The 19,495-nt window shown below is 39.8% G+C and overlaps 1 protein-coding gene across 2 annotated transcripts; it reads left to right on the forward strand.

The window, feature by feature from the left end:
- Nucleotides 1–1,329: 1,329 nt before the first annotated feature.
- LOC117467358 (protein delta homolog 1) lies at nt 1,330–18,372 on the forward strand. Of its 2 annotated transcripts, XM_034110927.2 has the most exons (7): nt 1,330–1,577; nt 1,707–1,721; nt 2,024–2,104; nt 2,288–2,348; nt 2,922–3,052; nt 3,726–3,867; nt 14,188–18,372. In XM_034110927.2, exons 3-7 carry the CDS (start codon nt 2,053–2,055, stop codon nt 14,975–14,977), a joined length of 1,176 nt encoding a protein of 391 aa, XP_033966818.1. In that variant the 5' UTR covers nt 1,330–1,577; nt 1,707–1,721; nt 2,024–2,052; the 3' UTR covers nt 14,978–18,372. The 2 variants fall into 2 exon arrangements, with proteins under 2 accessions (XP_033966818.1, XP_033966819.1); XM_034110928.2 differs by lacking the exon at nt 1,707–1,721.
- Nucleotides 18,373–19,495: the final 1,123 nt, after the last annotated feature.

The raw sequence follows: 19,495 nt of genomic DNA on the forward strand, positions 1-19,495 counted from the left end.
CAGGAGGTTTGAAAATAGACGCATTGAAGTGGGGGGATATGAGACTGGAGACCTCTAGAAAGATAACATCAAAACTGAGGAAATGTATCTCTTTCTCTTTCTCGTGTTCGTCTGTTTATCACCTGTGTATTTCATTGCCGAAAGCATATTGATTGTGTGTAAAAAATAAAATGGAGATTTCCTTCTGCTCTCACTTTCACGCCCGTTTCATCAAGCAATGTCTGCTCAGAATTATGTAATTATAAAATAGAGCCGGAAAACAGGAAATGTTCAAACGACACAGGTGGCACCTCATACACATTCACAGGCATTAACAGTGGAGCGGATTAGAAAGTGCAAGATTTCCCATGATGGTTGCTCGCCCACCATTTCTGATCTGTATTGCCGATCTAATAAAGTCTGAGGGCAGGCTACAGTAACTCATAATTAGCTCCCCTGGACTATAAGTCATATACTTAGTGGGAAGCAGAGAATACCATTTACTGCCCTTGGGAAGGCTGAGGAGAGATTGTGGGCAGCAATAAATGAACAATGAAGATTAGAATAGGTCATTATAATGTATGGTAGGCACTCAATATCATTTCAAAACGGGGGGCGAGTGAGTCTAGACTCTTTCATTGTACATTTCCTTTATAAATTAGCAGTCTTTGGTACATTTTCCTTTATGCTTTTTTTTTTACGATATGGTCCGCAGAGATCAAGGATGGAATTTGACATTTCCTCACTGACTGTAATACAGGAAAATGTTCACTACCTTTATCTGAAATTAATAGTGACTAGATACTTTAGATTCCCTTATAAAAAAGAGGATTTTTAAACCAGCAACAACAGCAAGTTGCTTATACATCATATTTCATATGAATGCATCAACAAAAATGTCGCAGTCCAAATGTAAATTTGGATGCATTATACATACATTTAAGGGATATGTTATTGGATTATATATTTTTCGTAGATTGTGATTTTTTGTACATGCGTTTCTGTTTTTCCTATGCTAGGTAGGATAAACAAATGTTCAAGCATCGGCATGGCAATACAGATTATTCAATTTTGTTCTACGGTTAAGGTATTTGAATAGATAGACAGGATTATTTGTACATTATAGTGTTGCTACATTTACTTAAATAATGGATCTGAATGTATCTTCCACTCATGGCAGACTCAGCCTAACAAAAAGTGGATTAGATAGTGATTAAATATTTTAATGAAAGTGTAAAAAATGTAGCAGTAATGGTAGTGTGAATAACTTACAGGGACTTGTTCACTCTCCTTAAAGACTTTCTAAGCAATAATGCATGTATAAAACATGGGCACCTATGTTCTCTACAGCTCCAGCCCCTCTCTCGGGGGTCAGACTGGTGCACACACTCTCTCTCAAAAGGTGGGAGGAGCATGTTGCACTGGGACGCCGCGCGATGCAGCAGTCCCGTCAAAACCTCCAGGTCCTCTTCGCGCGAGCCGCACCACTCGTGCCAGTTTGGAATCACTTACAACCGCGTCGCTTGGATTAAAATGAGTCTCATAAACCCATCAAACATGACCGAAGGTAGTTGAGACAGAGCGCAGGAGCGACATAGGTAAGGCAGCGTTCTGGATGCTACAATATCATCAGTTTAAGAGGTTGTTTAGATACAAATGTGAAAACTACTAAATGAAATGGGTTTTGTCTTTTTCTGCTTTTGCGTAATGGATGCCTTTGGGAGCAGAAGTATTTGGTTCAGGTGCGTCAATTATAGACCTAATTTAATAGAGAACAGTAACACAGAATTATTTAAATGATATTAAAATGTGCAGCGTGATTTTCATAATGAAAATGAACTTTTTTTAAAACTCCATACATAAACACCCTACAGCTGCTATGTACAACATTTGCCATCTTTGTAAAGCATAGGCCTACATCTGAATTGTCTATTTAAGGTTTATTTTCTTTCCCTAAAATACAACTTGTGCGTAATTTGATATTTTAAGCATTTTGCACAAAAGACAGCTCTTTTAGCGACTTAATCCACTTTATATTTTGCAGAACAAACGGGGGTCTTGCTCGCAATTACGATGCATCTCACAGCAGTGGTCTTAATTCTGGTCGTGACAGGCATCGCCAAAGGTAATCTGAAATGTTGAAAAAACTGACAGAAACGCACAATTGAGTCGTAACGACAAACTCATTTTTCTGAGTCGATAGACTCTCCTCCATAGAATAAAAAGTATAATGGATGAATATTTTATTGGCCGTAGTGTTTTATGTTTTGATGCAAACTGCTGCTGTCCCTTTGTTTCTTTCTCAAAGGTTGGGAATGCAACGCTGGGTGCACAGAAAATGGGTTTTGTGAGAAGCTCGGGAAGTGCAGGTACTAAAACGACTCTAGATTCCGTTGTAGATGATAGACTATGTCCTTAGGGCTTTTGCAACCTTATTTCCATTGCTGGAGATGTGAATGTTCATCCCTTAGAGAAACGCAATCACAATCCAGCCAACTGGAACCCTCTGCGTTTCTTTCTTGTAGATGTGTTTGGCACCTATGTTGTGTTTATTCATCTGCCAAATCAGCCCTTTGTTTCAACAGTAAAAAGCACTGTTATCCTAACGAACGGCTCAAAAGCTTCTGTCTGAAAACCATGCCCAGTCTGTAATGTTTTTTTTATTTCTTGCAAATGCTACTGTATACTACTTTTGGGCCAAAATAACAATTTCATCTGTTAGTATGTTAAAGGCATTTAACCAATTAGTGCACTATGCCGAAACATGACATTAATCCATCATTACACTTTTAAAAAGGCATGAATTACATTACATCTTGATTAGCTGACACTTTTACCCAAAGTGATTTACAATAAGTGCAATAAACAAAGAGGTTATGGGGACAGAGCTCTGTGGGTGGTATATGTATAGCTCAGGATTGCTCCCTTTTCTCCTATTTTAGGTGCAAACCGGGGTGGCAAGGAGAGAACTGTGACCGGTGCGTGCCCTTCCCCGGCTGTCTGCACGGCACATGTGAGAAGGCATGGCAGTGTGTCTGTGAGGAGGGCTGGGTGGGCAGCCTGTGTGACCAAGGTGAGTCTCATTAAGCTCCCCTGATACTCATAACTCTGCTCCTAACACCCACTGACATCCCAGAGGTCAGGGTGAGCCACATGGCCTCAGGGACACACTGGCTAACACTGAATGAGGTCTGTGTCTGGGATGTATTCCACCATATTTTTAGACGGGCAACATTTATTATGGGTTAATAATGAAGACTATGCAACACAATAACTGTGAAACGTTTAGCTAATGAGCAAGAAACATGCAATTTAAAAAATGATGACGCTGCAGAAATGTAAAATTGACAAGTAACATTCCCACTTGACACACCGATTTAAAACCACTTAAGCAATTATTCTTTTAGCATCTGTGATTAACATTATTGCATGGAAAATTACTTTCTGCCCCTAGAGTGATAGAAGAAACAAAGATAGAACAGAGAGCAATGTCTTGCTTCTGGCTCAGTTTGACCTCCTTATCAGCACACAAAGTACATCTCTTATTCTGTTGGAGCATATGAGCTGCTTTGCTGCGCAACATGGTCCGTTATGTTCTCAATTTTGTTCTCTGTGAAAAGATGCCGCGGTGGGGAGTGCAAGTGTGAGAATTGAAATAGCAGAGGAGGGAAAAACAGGCAGAGACTGGAAGTTGGAGCGAGTGCACACAAGATCTAAAAACAGCATGCTTGTTTTTTTCGCAACAGATATCCGCCTTTGCTCGTCCAGGCCTTGTGCTGGTAATGCCACCTGCATAGAGACAGGAGAGGGGGGGTACCTGTGCATCTGTCCCCCCGGATACACCGGTGAAAACTGCCACCTGAAGGGAGGAATGTGTCTCACAAACAGGTACCAGCAGCTTTTATTTGAGGTTCTATTTTAGGAAAATGAACGCTCCAATAGAGCAATAATCAATATCTCCGTCTACAACGTCTGTCAGCTCACTTTGTAACGCAGAGGCAGCACATCAAAACCATCCCACACTGGGGTTTGTGTATACTGGTAGCAGGCAGTTAGTAGATCAAATATGGCATGTTCTTTTGTTCTTAACTTTGTGACCTGTCGCCAGTGCAGTTGTTGTAACTTCAAAGAGTCAAGTGGGTGTTTGCACATTTGTTAGACTAGCAGAGACGCTCAGTTTGACACAATTCCCACAGAGATGCTAAAGTGTGGGAACTGGCAAGGTGCCGACTTTTTGAAGGAAAACTCCACTTGAATGGGGATCCGGCTCATTATTTCTTGTTGCAAAGTCAACTTTACTTTGAGGACTAACTCTATTGGTGTTGAGCTCTACAACTCTGCAAATGAAAAAAAAATAACATACTTGCAATCAGGTATATTCAAGACACTTGGAACAAGAAGTGAACCAACTCGGGGAAAATGTAATTAATTTGTTCTTGTCAACATTGACATTTCTCTTTTTAATCATTTACAAAGTCAATTTGTTAGCACTTTTTGGTGATTTACACATCCAGCAGTAACAGAGAAAAGTCCTGAGTAATTTAAACTTGTGTTTCCGGTGGATGATGTAATTTCAATATTCACTCTCTTAGGTTGTTCCATTTAAAATGAATGATAATCTGAATGCAGCCCTGGCATCTGTTGGTACATTTATTTAAAGGGTCATTTGTAAGCATCTGTATTTTTTTTGGGCAGCTTTTCTTTCAGTCAGCAATTGCAAAACATTGTAAACAACAAAAGCAAAGTGCGTCTCTACTGGGCTTACAGTACATTGCCAAAACAAACTTTCCTGCAGGCTTGAATTTTCAAACACATCCTTTGATGTAGAAAGGAAAGGGGCTTCATAGAGTTCATGCTGCAGCTCCCGTCTGTCATAAATATACAGCGGCAGCCATGTGTATTGTGCTCTTCACCTTTATGAAGCAGCTGTTGGTGTAAACATGGACAGCATCACAAGCTGCATCGCAATAATGAGATCCTTTGAAGTCATCGGGCACCACATTTCCAAAGCTTCTCTATTCAGCACCAGAAATGCATTCTTCATTTATCTAAAGAGGAGACAATTTATGCGATACTTTGCCAGTATCCCACAATCCACTGCTCCCCAGGCGTTGTTTAAGGATACATTTAGAACAGGGGTGGGGAACCTCCGGGCCGTATACGGCCCGCGAGACAATTTGGTACGGCCCTCGAGGTAATTTATAAACACACGCAAAAAATAAAAAAATGAAAGAAATCTAGACCGCAAAAAAATTAAACAAACGAGTGCCTGTTTTTCCTGGCCAAGGTCAGGGTCCTTGAACACAACACGAGCCTAACGTGTCATCACGTGGTATTCTTTCACACACACATACGGGTTTTGGGCCGAGGGCGACACCGTACTTCCGGTATGCGCCATTTCACGCGAGGTGCAAGCAGAATATCATAGTCTATTGCCTTAATCAATATCTAGTCAACTCTAAAATACCACATATATGCATTGGCATGATAATATTATTTTGACAAGTGGGGTATTCACCTGGTGTTTCCAGAATATAGACGTAGATGCTGCCAAAATCGACGAAGGCCACTTTCGAGGGTCGTTTTTCCATACATCTGCAGGCAGTCTGTAAGGGCAATCGGACAACCCACACAGCTCTAGTTTACGCTGGTAACGACCTAGAGCACACCCCTCAAGTCCAGAGATGTAATCCGAAGACATGCAGCGATTTCTTCGGTTGTTAATTCAGAAATAAAACCTAGTGCGCTCTGCCTGGCTACGTTAGCTAGCTGTTTACATTAGCACCTCCAGGATATTAGCACCTCCAGGAAAATGGCGGATTTATATATATATCTATGGCGCGCGTTGCATTGTGGGTAGCTCGTGACGTCACTGTGTGTGAAAGAATATGTCTCGACTGACAGGGGTGCAGTTCTGACGGACAGCACCAGAACGCCGCTCCGGCACTTCAGAAATTGCAGTAAGTCCATACACATGCTGCAGTTTCTGCGTGTCTGTGTCTTTAGTTGAAAGCCCAGTGGCGATCTGCTCATCTGTCATACTGATCAGACAGTCAATAACTGTGTTGTTATCATTAGCATCTGGTTAGCTAGCTATGCTAACGAATATAAGAAGCTTTGTCTACAACCAGTGAGGTAAAGGCACATCTTTATATGATCATTATAGTTATAAAAAAAATAAGAGAATAAAGTAAACAAGTATAAAATACTATATGACAGTTATTAATAAAGAAGAATACAGTTTGAAAGGGGAGTGATTTGTCAAATATCCATAAATTAAAAGAAGATCTGCTTACAGTTAGTGTTGTCACGATACCAACATTTTGGTTTCGATACCGATACCAAGTCAAGAATTGCGATTCCGATTCTTTTTCGATGCTTTTCTTAAAAAAAGGGAAACACGGAATATCGGCTTTAAAATTAGGAATAACAGATGATTTTAGCAGTCAGAACAACTAAAGCAGCAGTGTTACTAAGAACAGAAACGCCAAAGAGTCACATCTAATATAAATATATATAAAAGCATTTATTTTAATTGTGTAGCAGTGAGTTTAACATTTTGGCAGCACTGTTGAGCATTTTGAAAATGTATTTTCATGCCTCTGTGCAAGGCTTAGTCTTTCTATCTTTATAGCCACTGGTGTAAAGTAACTAAGTTCATAAACTCAAGTACTACTTGGGTACAATTTTGAGATACTTGTACTTTATTTAAGTATTTCAATGTTTCTTTTGCTACTTTGTACTTCTAATCCACTACAGTTCAGAAATAATGGTGTACTTCTACTGCACAACAGTTCAGAGGTACATGGTGTACTTTCCTCCACTACATGTATTTAATCCCTTTAGTTACTTCACAGATGAATGATGTGAAATCTAATCAAGTGTTGAATCAGACTTTAGTTCCACCTGGAGTAAATCCACCAGCTACCCTGCAGTCTACAAAGTACTTCAAACTAGCTGCACCTTTACCAGCTTTGAGAACACTTTCATGATCAATCATTATAAAACATATCATATATTATTCTGAAATGGACCAATCTGCACAACGACTACTTTCACTGTCTTTCACTATATTTTGATGAGAATACTTTCCTACTTTCACTTGAGGAACATTTTGAATGCAGTACTTTTACTGTAACAGAGTATTCCTACACTCTGGTGCTTCTAGTACAAGACCTGAGTACTTCTACTTTTACTGTCGCTACTTTAACTATATTTTGATGATAATACTTTTGTACTTTTATTTGAGGAACATTTTGATTGCAGGATTGTTCCTACATTCTGGTACTTCTACTTTAACTCAAGTACAAGACCTGGGTACTTCTACTTTTACTCAAGTACAAGATATATACTTATACCACCTCCGTTTATAGCCTATGAAAAAAACTAATAGAAAACGAAGGCTAAAGCTAACGTTAGCAGATAGTGATGCTAGTTTGCTAGTTACGTTTGCTCAACGATAATATTGCGACAGAAAAACTTTTCAGTGCACATCACGCTCTGCCGCTCCGACAGGGAGCTCTGCTCTGAACACCTGAACGGCCCGTTCACAGACTTCTGGCGTCTTTTTTGTCAACAAGCCGAGGCGCAGCGGCCATGCTTCTTGTTTTCTCACTGGCAGCTAGCGCGTGGCCGCATGCACGAGAGAGAGGGGAGGGACTTAGAACGTGCTTGAGAGGAGCGGGACTGCAGGCACGGCTGCAGTGCAGGGAGTGGAAGCAGAGCGCTGAACACACACGGCTCTTATTAAAACGGCGCTTTTTCACAGGAGTACTTTTCCCCGTCATTCTTAAAGTACCGATACTAATGAAACGGAGGAATCGTACCGTTTTTAACGGCAGGGTATCGCGGTACCTTTCAAGTATCGGTACACCGTGCAACACTACTTACAGTTGTGTTTGGGTGTTGAGAGATGTGTCCATAGATCTCCTAATGTTGCTCTCAAAGTGCACCAGATTGATGCTTTTAACTTCAACATTTAAAAAAAAAAAATCTTCCCAGGGGAGCATGCCCCCGGACCCCCCTAGAGGAGGTTAGGTCCCCCCCCCCCCCCACTTACATCATGTTCACATGGATAGGAAACTAAATACATTTGCACACATCTTGTGTCCATATCTTTCTGTTTTGGTGGTCACGCCACACCCAGCACGTGCATGCATGCGCGAGTCATGGTGAGATATCTGGATTAAGAGGTTGCTTTTTCTTTGCACAGAATGAAATGAATGGGCTGTGATTTTAGTTGTTTTAAGCAGAAGTCAATAACTTGTACGGCCCTCTGAGGATATTGTAAAAATTGAAATGGCCCTTGAGAGGAAAAAGGTTCCCCACCCCTGATTTAGACAGTCCTTTCCTCCCAAATTATTACATTACCAATACCTTTACAAAGAAATTGCCCTCAGGTGGTGATATTGTGCTGAGGAAAAAAGGTGTATAAACTGAACGAATTACAGCAGGAAGACATTGCAAATTTCACACTATGGCATCAGATATAGTAAATTAGGCATGGCATGTTAAAGCAGAGCCTCACAGATAAATACCAGTTATATAGATGCACAACATTTACTAGTACTAACCACAATGTGTGGCATGGCTTCATTATGTAATATTGAACCATTGAAACTGTACATCTAATTGAGCCATATTTACTGTTGACGTGTACTATTATTTATGCCATTGGAGAGCAGATTCCTGGAAATGTTTGGCGTAATGAGTCGATGAGAAACACCTGAATGCACCGCTGGTTTTGTCCGGTAAAGGAGCTGGTTCAGCCAGGCCTTCTGTTGATCTCAAGACATCATTCTGAACAAAAAAAAAACGGTTTTGCTTCAGAAAAAACCTCCACAACAAATGCAGTGCCTCATTCCTTTGCCTCATCGCTTCTCTTTCAATGCTGAAAAACAGGCAAGCTTGAACTGTTCTGCTCCTGTCCATCAGATACACATGAAAGACTCTGTGGAGACACAGCAAGCTGACATTGAACCCCACCATGTTTGTCCTCTGTCAGAAAACCTGGTATTAAATAATACACTTAAAATAAAATTGCCTACAGCTCAATGTCATTGGCTTCTCTCCTTATCCTCTAAAAGAAAATAATATTTTTCTCTTACTACAATTTTAAGAGATGAGTGGAGCCTCAATTGTATTCCAGGGAAATTCATCTCCATTAAAAAGGCCTGTGTGAGGTTTCATTAATCAGCTCCTCTAAGAAACACCAGAGATGTCTTAACAGTTTTCCAAAGGTATTACTTGTTTGACTCACAGACAGAATGTTAGGGACTTGTGTAATAACAAGAGCTGGAAGAGATATTGATTGTTTTCATCCAAGAGTTTTAATCTGTGCATTTAGTTTGTGAAGCATTAATCGGGTATGCTGTTTACCAACACTACAGCAGGAATGCTTTTATATCCTGTTGTTATAATTACTGGTACAGATTTCTCATTTGCAGTAGATCAGATTAACACTGTTTCTTGTATGTTTGTAGCCTTTATTTAACCAGGTGAAGCCCCTTGAGATCAAAAGATCTCTTTTTCAAGGGTGACCTGCAGGACATTAGTTACACATGTAACATAAAAACAACAGAACAACAATAAGGATGACAAACAACATAATGTACAGGGTACAGTTTACAAAACTCTATTTACAGTGACAGGTACCATGAGTATCAAACAGCATGTCACCCAGCCGAGTTTTAAAATGATGCAGGGGAACCAAAGTGCTCAGTTTTAAACAGGTTTGCAGACTGTTCCAATTTAGTGGAGCTGCACATCTAAAAGCTTTCTTCCCTAAGACAGTCCTAGCACTTGGCACATTTAATAAAACAACATCATGAGATCTCAGGCAATATGTACTTTCAATTCGTCGAGAGATCAGAGAGCAGATATAAAAAGGTAGTTTACCCAACATGGCTTTATAAATGAACATGTACCAATGACTGAGCCTCTGTACAGTTAGTGAAGGCAGACCTGCCTTGGCATACAGGGTACAGTGATGAGTAAGTGCTTTACAGTTAGTAACACATCTCAGAGCACTGTGATACGCAGCATCTAACTTTTCCAGGCAATGGGCAGGTGCATTCATATATATCAAATCACCATAGTCCAGCACAGGTAAAAAGGTCACAGTGACTAGCCTTTTCCTGGCTTCAAATGAGAAACAGGACTTGTTCCTGTAGAAGAAACCTAGCCTAACCCTCAGCTTTTCAAGCAGATTAGTGACCTGAAGTTTAAAAGTAAGACAATCATCAAGCCAGATACCAAGGTATTTGTAACAGGCAACAACTTCAAGTTTCGTTCCTTGCGTAGTTACAATATCAAAAACAGGCTCTGGTGTCTTTTTTGCTTTTGAAAAGAGCATTACCTTGGTTTTATCCACATTTAAAAGAAGCTTTAATTCAGAGAGCTGAGTCTGAATAATGTTAAAAACAGCCTGTAATTTAACAACAGCCTCTTTAATGGAGGGACCTGCACAATACATTACAGTATCATCTGCATAAAAATGTAAAGTAGCTTCATCCACATTATCACCTACGCTGTTAATATATATGGAGAATAAAAGTGGTCCTAAAACAGAACCTTGAGGTACACCATTAGAAATGTTTAACCACTCAGAAGACAGTCCATCAAAATGAACACATTGGGACCTTTCAGAGAGGTAGTTCACAAACCACCCCACTGCAAGGCTGGATATGCCAATACTGAGTAGCCTCTGCTTTAAAATGCGATGATCGACGGTGTCAAACGCTTTGGAAAGGTCAATAAACAGAGCTGCACAACTCTGCTTATTATCTAAAATACTAGTAATGTCATTCACCACTTTCATTGTGGCAGTGATGGTGCTGTGTTTCTTTCTGAATCCTGACTGATGTTTTGACAGGATGTCATTTGTACTAGGGATGAGAACGATTAATCGAATATTCGAATATTCGAAATGATTCAGGTATTCGAATAATTATTCATGTATTCGAATATGAGTTATGAATATTTTTATAATTTTTTTTTTTTTGGGAGTGATGCCTAAGTTGATTATCAAATTGAATAATTCAATGTATATATATATATATACGACAGTGCCATAGCTAAATGTGTTAGGTGACGTCTAACGGCCCGTCCACACAGCGGCGTGCGTTGACGCTTCACCATTCACTTTGAATGGGGTGACGTCACTTTTAGCCGAAATGCATCGTGGGAAGCGACGTGGAGCGTAGCTGGCGTGGCTCGCTGCAAAAGTTGAGCAATGTTCAACTTTTGACGCCTCAGCAGAAGCGTCAGCCAATCGAATCATATGCCAGTACAAGCTCTAGCCAATCAAACCGCTGCTTGTGTGTCAGGGGCGGGAGATTCATGTGATTGGTTGTTGGTCGCACGCCGCTGTGTGGACGGGCCGTAAAGGTGTGTTTTGCTCCGCTCACCGGTCCCTCACAGCGTGGCAGAGCTGCAGGTGCTGATCTCTCTCTCTCTCGCGTCCGGTTATACTTCACTCGTGTTTATGTCCAAATCCATCAGATCTAGTTAGTTCTAGCCAATGATATGGCTGCTGCCCCTCCCTACACGCAGATCACGCAGACTCAAACCTCATCTTAGGCCCAAATGTGGCGCAAATGCGCTCCGCAGCCGTTACAAGGTTCCGGCGCTAACAGTTCATGAGCGTGCTCCCCCGCCCCCTGTCAACACTCGCGACACATGGCCAGCCTAAACAACAATAAGCGCTGCTTGGCAACCGTGTGTGGCGGCAAAGTACTAGACATTTTGACTGGAGAGATTTAGTTTTGCTGGTATTCAACATATTTTACCAGTCATAGTCCGGTAATTATTTACACTCTAAGAAGAGTTACATTTATATATACATGCTATACCCGCAACCTCCGTTCCAGCTGAGAGGGTCTTCTCTACAGCTGGGCTGATTGTGAATCAACTCCGCACATGAAAGCTGTAGGCCTATAGCTGTGCAACTGTGATCACCAGTTCAATACATTTGACAAATTAAACTTGGTGTCTACACTTATTTGAACATGTATGTAATTCCAAAAATTCTTGAAAAAAAAATGGGGTACAAAAAAAAAAAAAATACAGAATTTTTTTTTGACTTTTTTTGTTTTTTCTGAAAAAAAATCTGCAGCTATCTTTAAAAAGAAAGGAAGTTTCTCATTTGGGCTGGGAAAAATGACTGCCATCTATGGAGTCAGATTTGGGTCAATATTCTAGGGCGCAAAACAAGCTACTCACGAGCGGAAAATGTGCTTTTACACGCGCATAAAATGACTCGAGCTATGCGCTCGCGAGAGAGACAGCCCTCTTGCTCCCTCACGGGAGTGTCAGCCTCACTCGCTCGCGGAGTCTGTCTACGCGTGCGTGAAAAGTTTCTGGCACTTTGGGGCGGAGCCACTGGACTTTGATTGACAGCTGCCAGGAAGCCCGCAGTTGCCAGGTTTGATAAATGCCTGAACTACCAAGAGCCGAGGAGTGACAGCTGCAAGATCAGTTGGACGAGATTGAATGGTAAATGTGTCCATAAAAAACTATTATATTCGTAAAGTGTACAGCTAATATATATATATATATATATATATATAAATTAATTTTATATAAAACAATATATTTTTGAGTGGGCTGTATCTGTCGAAAACTGCTAGCTACTGTCTGCTGTATGCACCTCCCTTACGAAATGAACTATAAATGAACTATAGTATTACTATACTATATTATAAGAGTTGTATAGTGTCCTATAGTAAGTTTGTAGAGTTCTGTAGTATTTTTCACCAGCTATTGTATTACTATAGTTTTTTCTGTAGTGCCATTTTATTAGCTATCGTAGCCCCATAATATTTCAATAGTAATACACTGTATCTAGATCTTTGTAGTATTCCTATATTATTTTAAATAGTATAACTATAGTATAATATAGTGTTTCTGTGGTTGTTTTTTAAACACACTATAGAACACTCCTAATAGCATGATATTGTCATAATGAATGCATATTATTACTATAGTGTTTGTAAAAGTAATGCACTCCTATAATTAATGTCATTTTTTTTATATCAAATTAATTGAGATATATATATATATCTATATATATATATTAGCTGTACACTTTACGAATATAATAGTTTTTTATGGACAACTTTACTATTCAATCTCGTCCAACTGATCTTGCAGCTGTCACTCCTCGGCTCTTGGTAGTTCAGGCATTTATCAAACCTGGCAACTCCGGGCTTCCTTGCAGCTGTCAATCAAAGTCCAGTGGCTCCGCCCCAAAGTGCCAGAAACTTTTCACGCGCGCGTAGACAGACTCCGCGAGGCTGACACTCCCGCGAGGGAGCAAGAGGGCTGTCTCTCTCGCGAGCGAGCGCATAGCCGCTCGCGGGGGTTTAATCTGTTTGCGAGGGTCATTTTATGCGCGTGTAAAATCACATTTTCCGCTCGTGAGTAGCTTGTTTTACGCGCTAGAATATTGACCAAAATCTGACTCCATACCATCCACATCACAATATGAATAAGTCTATTATTCTAGAGCTGAAACGAGCTACAGTGAATCGATAAATCAAGTCAAAATTTGAAGAAAGAAGACATATTTTGAAGATGAGTCAGCTCTAATGACTTGCTGCTTAGTCTCATGATTTAGGAAATGGAATTGTTTTGGGTTTGAAAATATTTTCTTCATTTTATTTTGAAATCCAATCATGTTTGCCTCCGTAAGAGGATGTGTTGTATTTTATTGCTTTGAGTGAACATAAATATAAATCTGTGTCTGAGCTGTTAACGGGGGATGCATTTTCCAAGTTAGGATGTTGTTTTTCCTGAGAATTCCCTTATCACATCATTTGTGCTCTGATGATTTGGACAAGCTCCAAAACTAGAACATGCTGAACCTTCTAATACATTTTTTTCTGTAATCCTGCTAACAGACAAACCAAATTACAGACAGAAAAACTGAGCTGAAACCATAACCAGTGTGGCGAAAGTAAAAAATAAAATAATAAAAAGACCCCATAGACTCCTCTGGAGGACCTCGCAAATTATGGATTTATGACTATGAAAGCAACCTATTAACATCCACTTTGCGAAATGAACCTGTAAATTGGATTAGACTGCATCACTGATGGCTGCTTCATAAGCAAAGGATAAACTATTCTACAGTAAAGCTGTGCACTACTAGATAGCAAGCTTTATTTCCCCTGCTGTATATTCACATTGTGTTGTTCTGTCCTCCAGCTCTCCTTGTCAGAACGGAGGCTCATGTAGGGATCCCGATGGCTCAGCTGGTTCCTCTTCCTGTTTATGTCCCCCTGGATTTTCCGGAGACTTCTGTGAGATCAGCGTTGACAGCTGCCAGCCTAACCCTTGTCTCAATGGTGGAAACTGCACAAACCACGGCCTGGCCTTCACATGCATCTGTCCTCTTGGCTTCACTGGGTTCACTTGTAATGACACCAACAGTTTCTCGCCCTGCGCCGGCAGACCCTGCGCCAACCGGGGCACGTGTGTTGGACAACCTGACGGATACTTCCGGTGCAATTGCCATAAATGGTTTGCAGGTCCCACATGCTCCCTGCAGCACAGACTCAAGGCCAGACCCAAGCCGGTGGGCCCCAGGCCTGTGGACCACAGAGTGTTTGCGCTCACTCCGCAGCACTACTCCCTCCCTGCTCACACCTTCCACAAGCTTCTACGGCCGCCCGAGAGGGACCTGCTGAAGATCACCCTGAAGGAGACAGTCCACTCCCCCGGGCTGCTGGTCACCCACGGTCAGCTGGTCTGCTTCGGCATGCTGGCCCTGCTCACCTGCCTGGTCATCCTGGGCACCACAGGCATCGTGTTTTTTGGCCGCTGTGAGGCCTGGCTGGCCAACGCCAAGTACAGCCAGCTCGTTCGGCAGCAGAGGGAACACCTGCTGAGAGAAGCAGGCGGCACGAGCCAGGAGGAGCCGGAGCACTCCGTGAACATCATCCTGCCGGAGAAGATTAGACTCACCAGCTTTGGGAGACACTACACCTCCATCTGATCAAATCAAGTGTGCCTCTTCCCGTCTCCCTCTGGAAGGAGTTCAAGATGAATGTCTGAAAAAGGCACGGAGGAAATACTATGACTGTTGTACAGTTGTGTTTTTAAAGTGAGAGATACTGGACTACACCAGAATATTTGAATGTATAGTCTGCTGGACGAAGTGGACAGCCACGACACTGGATTGTAAAATCAGTTTTTAATTGTACTGTTGAAAACTACAGATTAGAAATGTACGAAATGTGAAATGATGTTCTACCTTGATAGCTGCTAAAAATGGATGGATGTCGTCGTCAGGTGTTTAAGATTTTGACTTCACAATCCTGGTTTAACTTCTTTGAACCAGGATGATTTGGAATATCATTATGGGGTTAATATTACAAAATTAGACTTTGATTTGAACAGAGCACACAGAGCACTTTTCTTTCAGTATTAGAAATGTGACCAAGTAATCATTGATATTTAATTTGTAAACAAATTGTATCTTTCACTTATTTTACAACCCTGAATCAACCTAACCCTAACAGAAAAATATTCAGCAGATATTTTGATAATGTATTCATCATTTTAGTCAATACTTCTCTTAAAAGTGTCAATCTACAGGTTATTTGATTGTAAATTGAATATAAAAAAACAAGCTATCGATATAGATTACATTAGGCCGTGCAATATTTTAACATCTGTTTTTCACTATTTTCTGACAAGTAAATATATATCGCCATGCAGAGTAATGTGAATTTATCATTTTATAATTAATGCAAAATCAGTTGTTTTGATTTTTAAAGTATTAGCATTTCAATTGTGTATAACTTATAAAATATCACAGGCTACCCAAAGAGCTGTACTTTTAGATCCTGCAGATAGTAACTCTGCAGAGCTAGATATTTTTCCTGTGAAGCGTAAAAATTGTACAGTATGTTCCTCTAGTAAATTAGCTTCCCATATACCATCCAATTCTCTGCAGGTGTATTACTTTAGATGTTGGTGTCAAAGTTATATAGTAGATGTAATTTCACAGTTCCTTAAGATCTGCCACTTTATTTTTCGATCATCTATTCGTATCCATGCCATGAATATCCTTACACCTTCACCTATCGATCACACTCAAACTCATTTGCAGTGTCTCAGAGGTGGGAGGCTTTTTTTCTTTTTACCACCAGTGTGTGAATTTCACAGCCTATGTACCATTCATCACTAAGTCCAGAAATCAATACTGTAACATGTTAAATTATATTGGTTTGTCTCATCATGCATGAGATGGACACCCACTCTTGAGGGCGAAGTGATTTCATGAATACTAAAATACTGGAAAACCGAAAAAAAAAAACACATCTATGTACCCAGTAAGGAGATGAACATGTGGGACATATTTAATTTAAAATGTTCAATTAATTAACTGATTACTCTCATTACTCTGACAATGATGAATGAAATTCAGCTTGTTTTATCCATCACAATTCTCCAAAAAGTGGTTATCTTAATAATAGAGTGGTGCAGTGACGGTTTACTCGACATTGAGAAACGGCCACGGTCAATAGAGAGCCGATATCCCTCCCTTTCCGGTGGACCTCCATGGGACCTTATTTCGGAAAAATTATGTATTGAAGTCAATGGCGAGAAAAAAGGTAGCTTTTGATCCCGTTTGAATTGTGCCATGAATTACACATATGATGTTTGTCAATTTAAAAGTTAATTTTGCAAGTAAAAAAAAACTAAATTGTCGTAAAACTGTGAAGTAACACTTTTTTGTGTGAAACCGCTCAATGAACTACAACTCTGGTTGCGCACAATACACATCACCAACACCAAGACGGCCGTCACGTTAGCACATTTCACCTCTTTATTTCAGAATGAGGCGAAAAGTATTAAACGAGGAGAACATCACTACAAGTCTTGGCATGTTGAGAGCTGTATATACACAAAAGGGGAGTTAGTCGGTTCCGTGAGAGGTGAGTGTTAAACGAGTGTAATGTTAATGTCAGCTAGACAGAGAGGGTGGGTATAATTTGAGAGGAAATCTACATTTTAAACAACTCAAGGTCAGAAGAACTCTGAGAAGTATGAGTACAATCTGTGGGGTGATTTTATGGAATGGTTTGGAGCAGGAGTTAAAACAAAGCACAAGCATAATTCAGTTTAAAAGGATGTACAGAAACACTTTTTTGGAAAACTATGAGAATGAAGAGAGGTGATTGAAGATGAGAAATGATTGTATATGTATGTATGAATGTAAATGTAAGTAGGAATAACTTGCATAATGATTTAAAGGAATAAGCATTTGCTTCCTCCTACTCCCTTTCGGACACATATGATTTTTTTATTATTATTATTAATATGAAGACTTTTTTTGTATCATGAATGTGGATAAATAGTGTATTTTAACGGTATTCTGTTTTTTCACATTTGTTATTATTATTTTTTTTTAATCTGTTCGAAATAAAGATTGAAATTAAATGAAAGCTAGCTAACACTAACAAGGTACAGTGTTTCCCACAACATTTTATTCTATTTGTGAGAGCACCTTACCGCATAACTTTTCTCTCGCATTGACTTCAATACATAATTTTTCCGAAATAAGGTCCCATGGAGTTCCACCGAAAAGGGAGGGACTTCTTCGCCTCTCTAGGATTTTGGAAAATAGCTCGATATAAGGTCTGTGGTTGACACAAATGTAAGAGACGGATCACGTTTTGTTCTACGACATTAAATACATCAGCAGTGACCCCCCTTGTGATTTTTGAAGAGTTTACGTGTCTGAAAAACGATGGTTGTTAACATGTGGCTGAATAGGACTACAGAAGTTGTCGAGGACGTTGTACGTCATTACACCGAACAGTAAACACTCCCGCTAAATTTGTTTTCCCTGTTCTGCTTGAAAGCAAGTACCTGCCTCCTGCAAACTGTTCAAACAAACGCTTCAACTTGCACCATTTTTAATCTGTATTTTTGAATATCGATCTTAAATTGGCGTGACGTTGAAACAGCGACCCTGCTGTAGTTCGTTTATACTATAACGTTAGCATTTTCTTTGGCAATTAGATTTATGATTCGAAAATTATAAAAGTAGGGTAGACATGCGGATATTATCCGGCTGAACAAAACGTGCATTTATCAAATAGGTTCGTTTTCCACAGACCTTATTTCGAGCTATTTTCCAAAATCCTATGGAGAAATCCCATTGCTTTTTTGTCGAGGGAACCTATGCGCAGTTTATTTCCGGGTAAATACGTCATCCCTGCACATTTCAAGTTGTGTAGTACATTGTGCAGTAATGACATTTTAATCATTTTAGATGACATTTCTATAAGGGGGCAGTGACTGTCACTGCATATTTATCAGTATGTGTTCAAGTCTAGGATTATTTGCTGTTGTGTTTTGGCCGGATACGTTTTTGTTGTCTGTTCATTGCTTTTAATAAAATATATAATCTTATTTTGTCTGTTTTGTCCTATTCAGGTCTTGAAAATCACCAGATTAATATCAAGTCTATCTCTCTGACTGTTTGTTGACACAACAAGGAGGTTAAGTAAATTTCACAGCATGAGATCCATCCGATGCGCGCGCCCACCCCCCCCCCCCCCTCCTCCTCCTCTGTCCCTCCAAACCTAGAGAAAGCAGTCTCTGCCTCCACCTTGTGGTGCATCTTATATCTACGACACCAGGACCAGGACAGTTTAAATAAGCAATATATTTAGAAATACAGCTGACACTAAAATTAAAGTCAGATTGGTCCACCTTTTTCTCAGTCATAGCCTACAAAACAATGATATTGCATAGAAGTGAGTAATCATAATATCTAAAGAAATACAAATAATATTTTTAACAGATTATTGGAGAGTTTTGGCAGTATGTTGGTTTGTTAAAGTCTCACAGTTGTTTCTTAGGCATTTTATGTAAACAAAATATATTGGAAAGAATATATAAATTTGGAATTAAACTGTTACAAATTACGTTGCTTTATCAATTTTTATTTTGTATTCATTATATAATATTTCATGCATCCCTATATAATATTGTTTGGGCAAAATCATACCACTCCAATCGTCGTTTACTCTATTGGTGTAAAACCAATTTTTAAGATCTGCAACCTTTTCAAACTAACCAGGTTTTTACGACATAGTTAGACATTAAGAAATGGAATATTCTTTCAGTATATGACCTGAATAATATTTAGATTCGTATATAACAATGTGTTCTGGCAGTTCTTTTCTCAAGCCATTTGTTAATGGTTTCTCAACTTTAAAATAATATTGAACCAGGAAAACTTTTATGAAATTAGCTTATTCAGAATTTCCTAGTCAGTAAAAGTGAGTCAGCAGTTGTTTTGCTTTCCCATTAATGCACATTGGCCAACAGAGAGCACTGCAGAGCATGTCTTACATTTTTGTGTAAAGATCATGTAGTCTTGGAGTATGGCCACAAGGTGTCATACATCTAAAAGCAGACAGACGAAGGGTGGCTGTTGACACAGGAGTGCAGGGTGAAGGGCTGCATTAACTGCGATAAGGTAATTATTAAG

Source organism: Pseudochaenichthys georgianus, chromosome 22, assembly GCF_902827115.2.
Source record: "Pseudochaenichthys georgianus chromosome 22, fPseGeo1.2, whole genome shotgun sequence".
NCBI lineage: Eukaryota > Metazoa > Chordata > Actinopteri > Perciformes > Channichthyidae > Pseudochaenichthys > Pseudochaenichthys georgianus.

Excerpts from the sequence above, each read along its gene's own strand:
- LOC117467358 (XM_034110927.2), top strand. The coding sequence starts at position 2,053 with ATGCATCTCACAGCAGTGGTCTTAATTCTGGTCGTGACAGGCATCGCC. Across the intron at positions 2,105-2,287 it reads CGTGACAGGCATCGCCAAAG|GTTGGGAATGCAACGCTGGG; the intron begins GTAATCTGAAAT and ends TCTTTCTCAAAG. Across the intron at positions 2,349-2,921 it reads GAGAAGCTCGGGAAGTGCAG|GTGCAAACCGGGGTGGCAAG; the intron begins GTACTAAAACGA and ends CTCCTATTTTAG.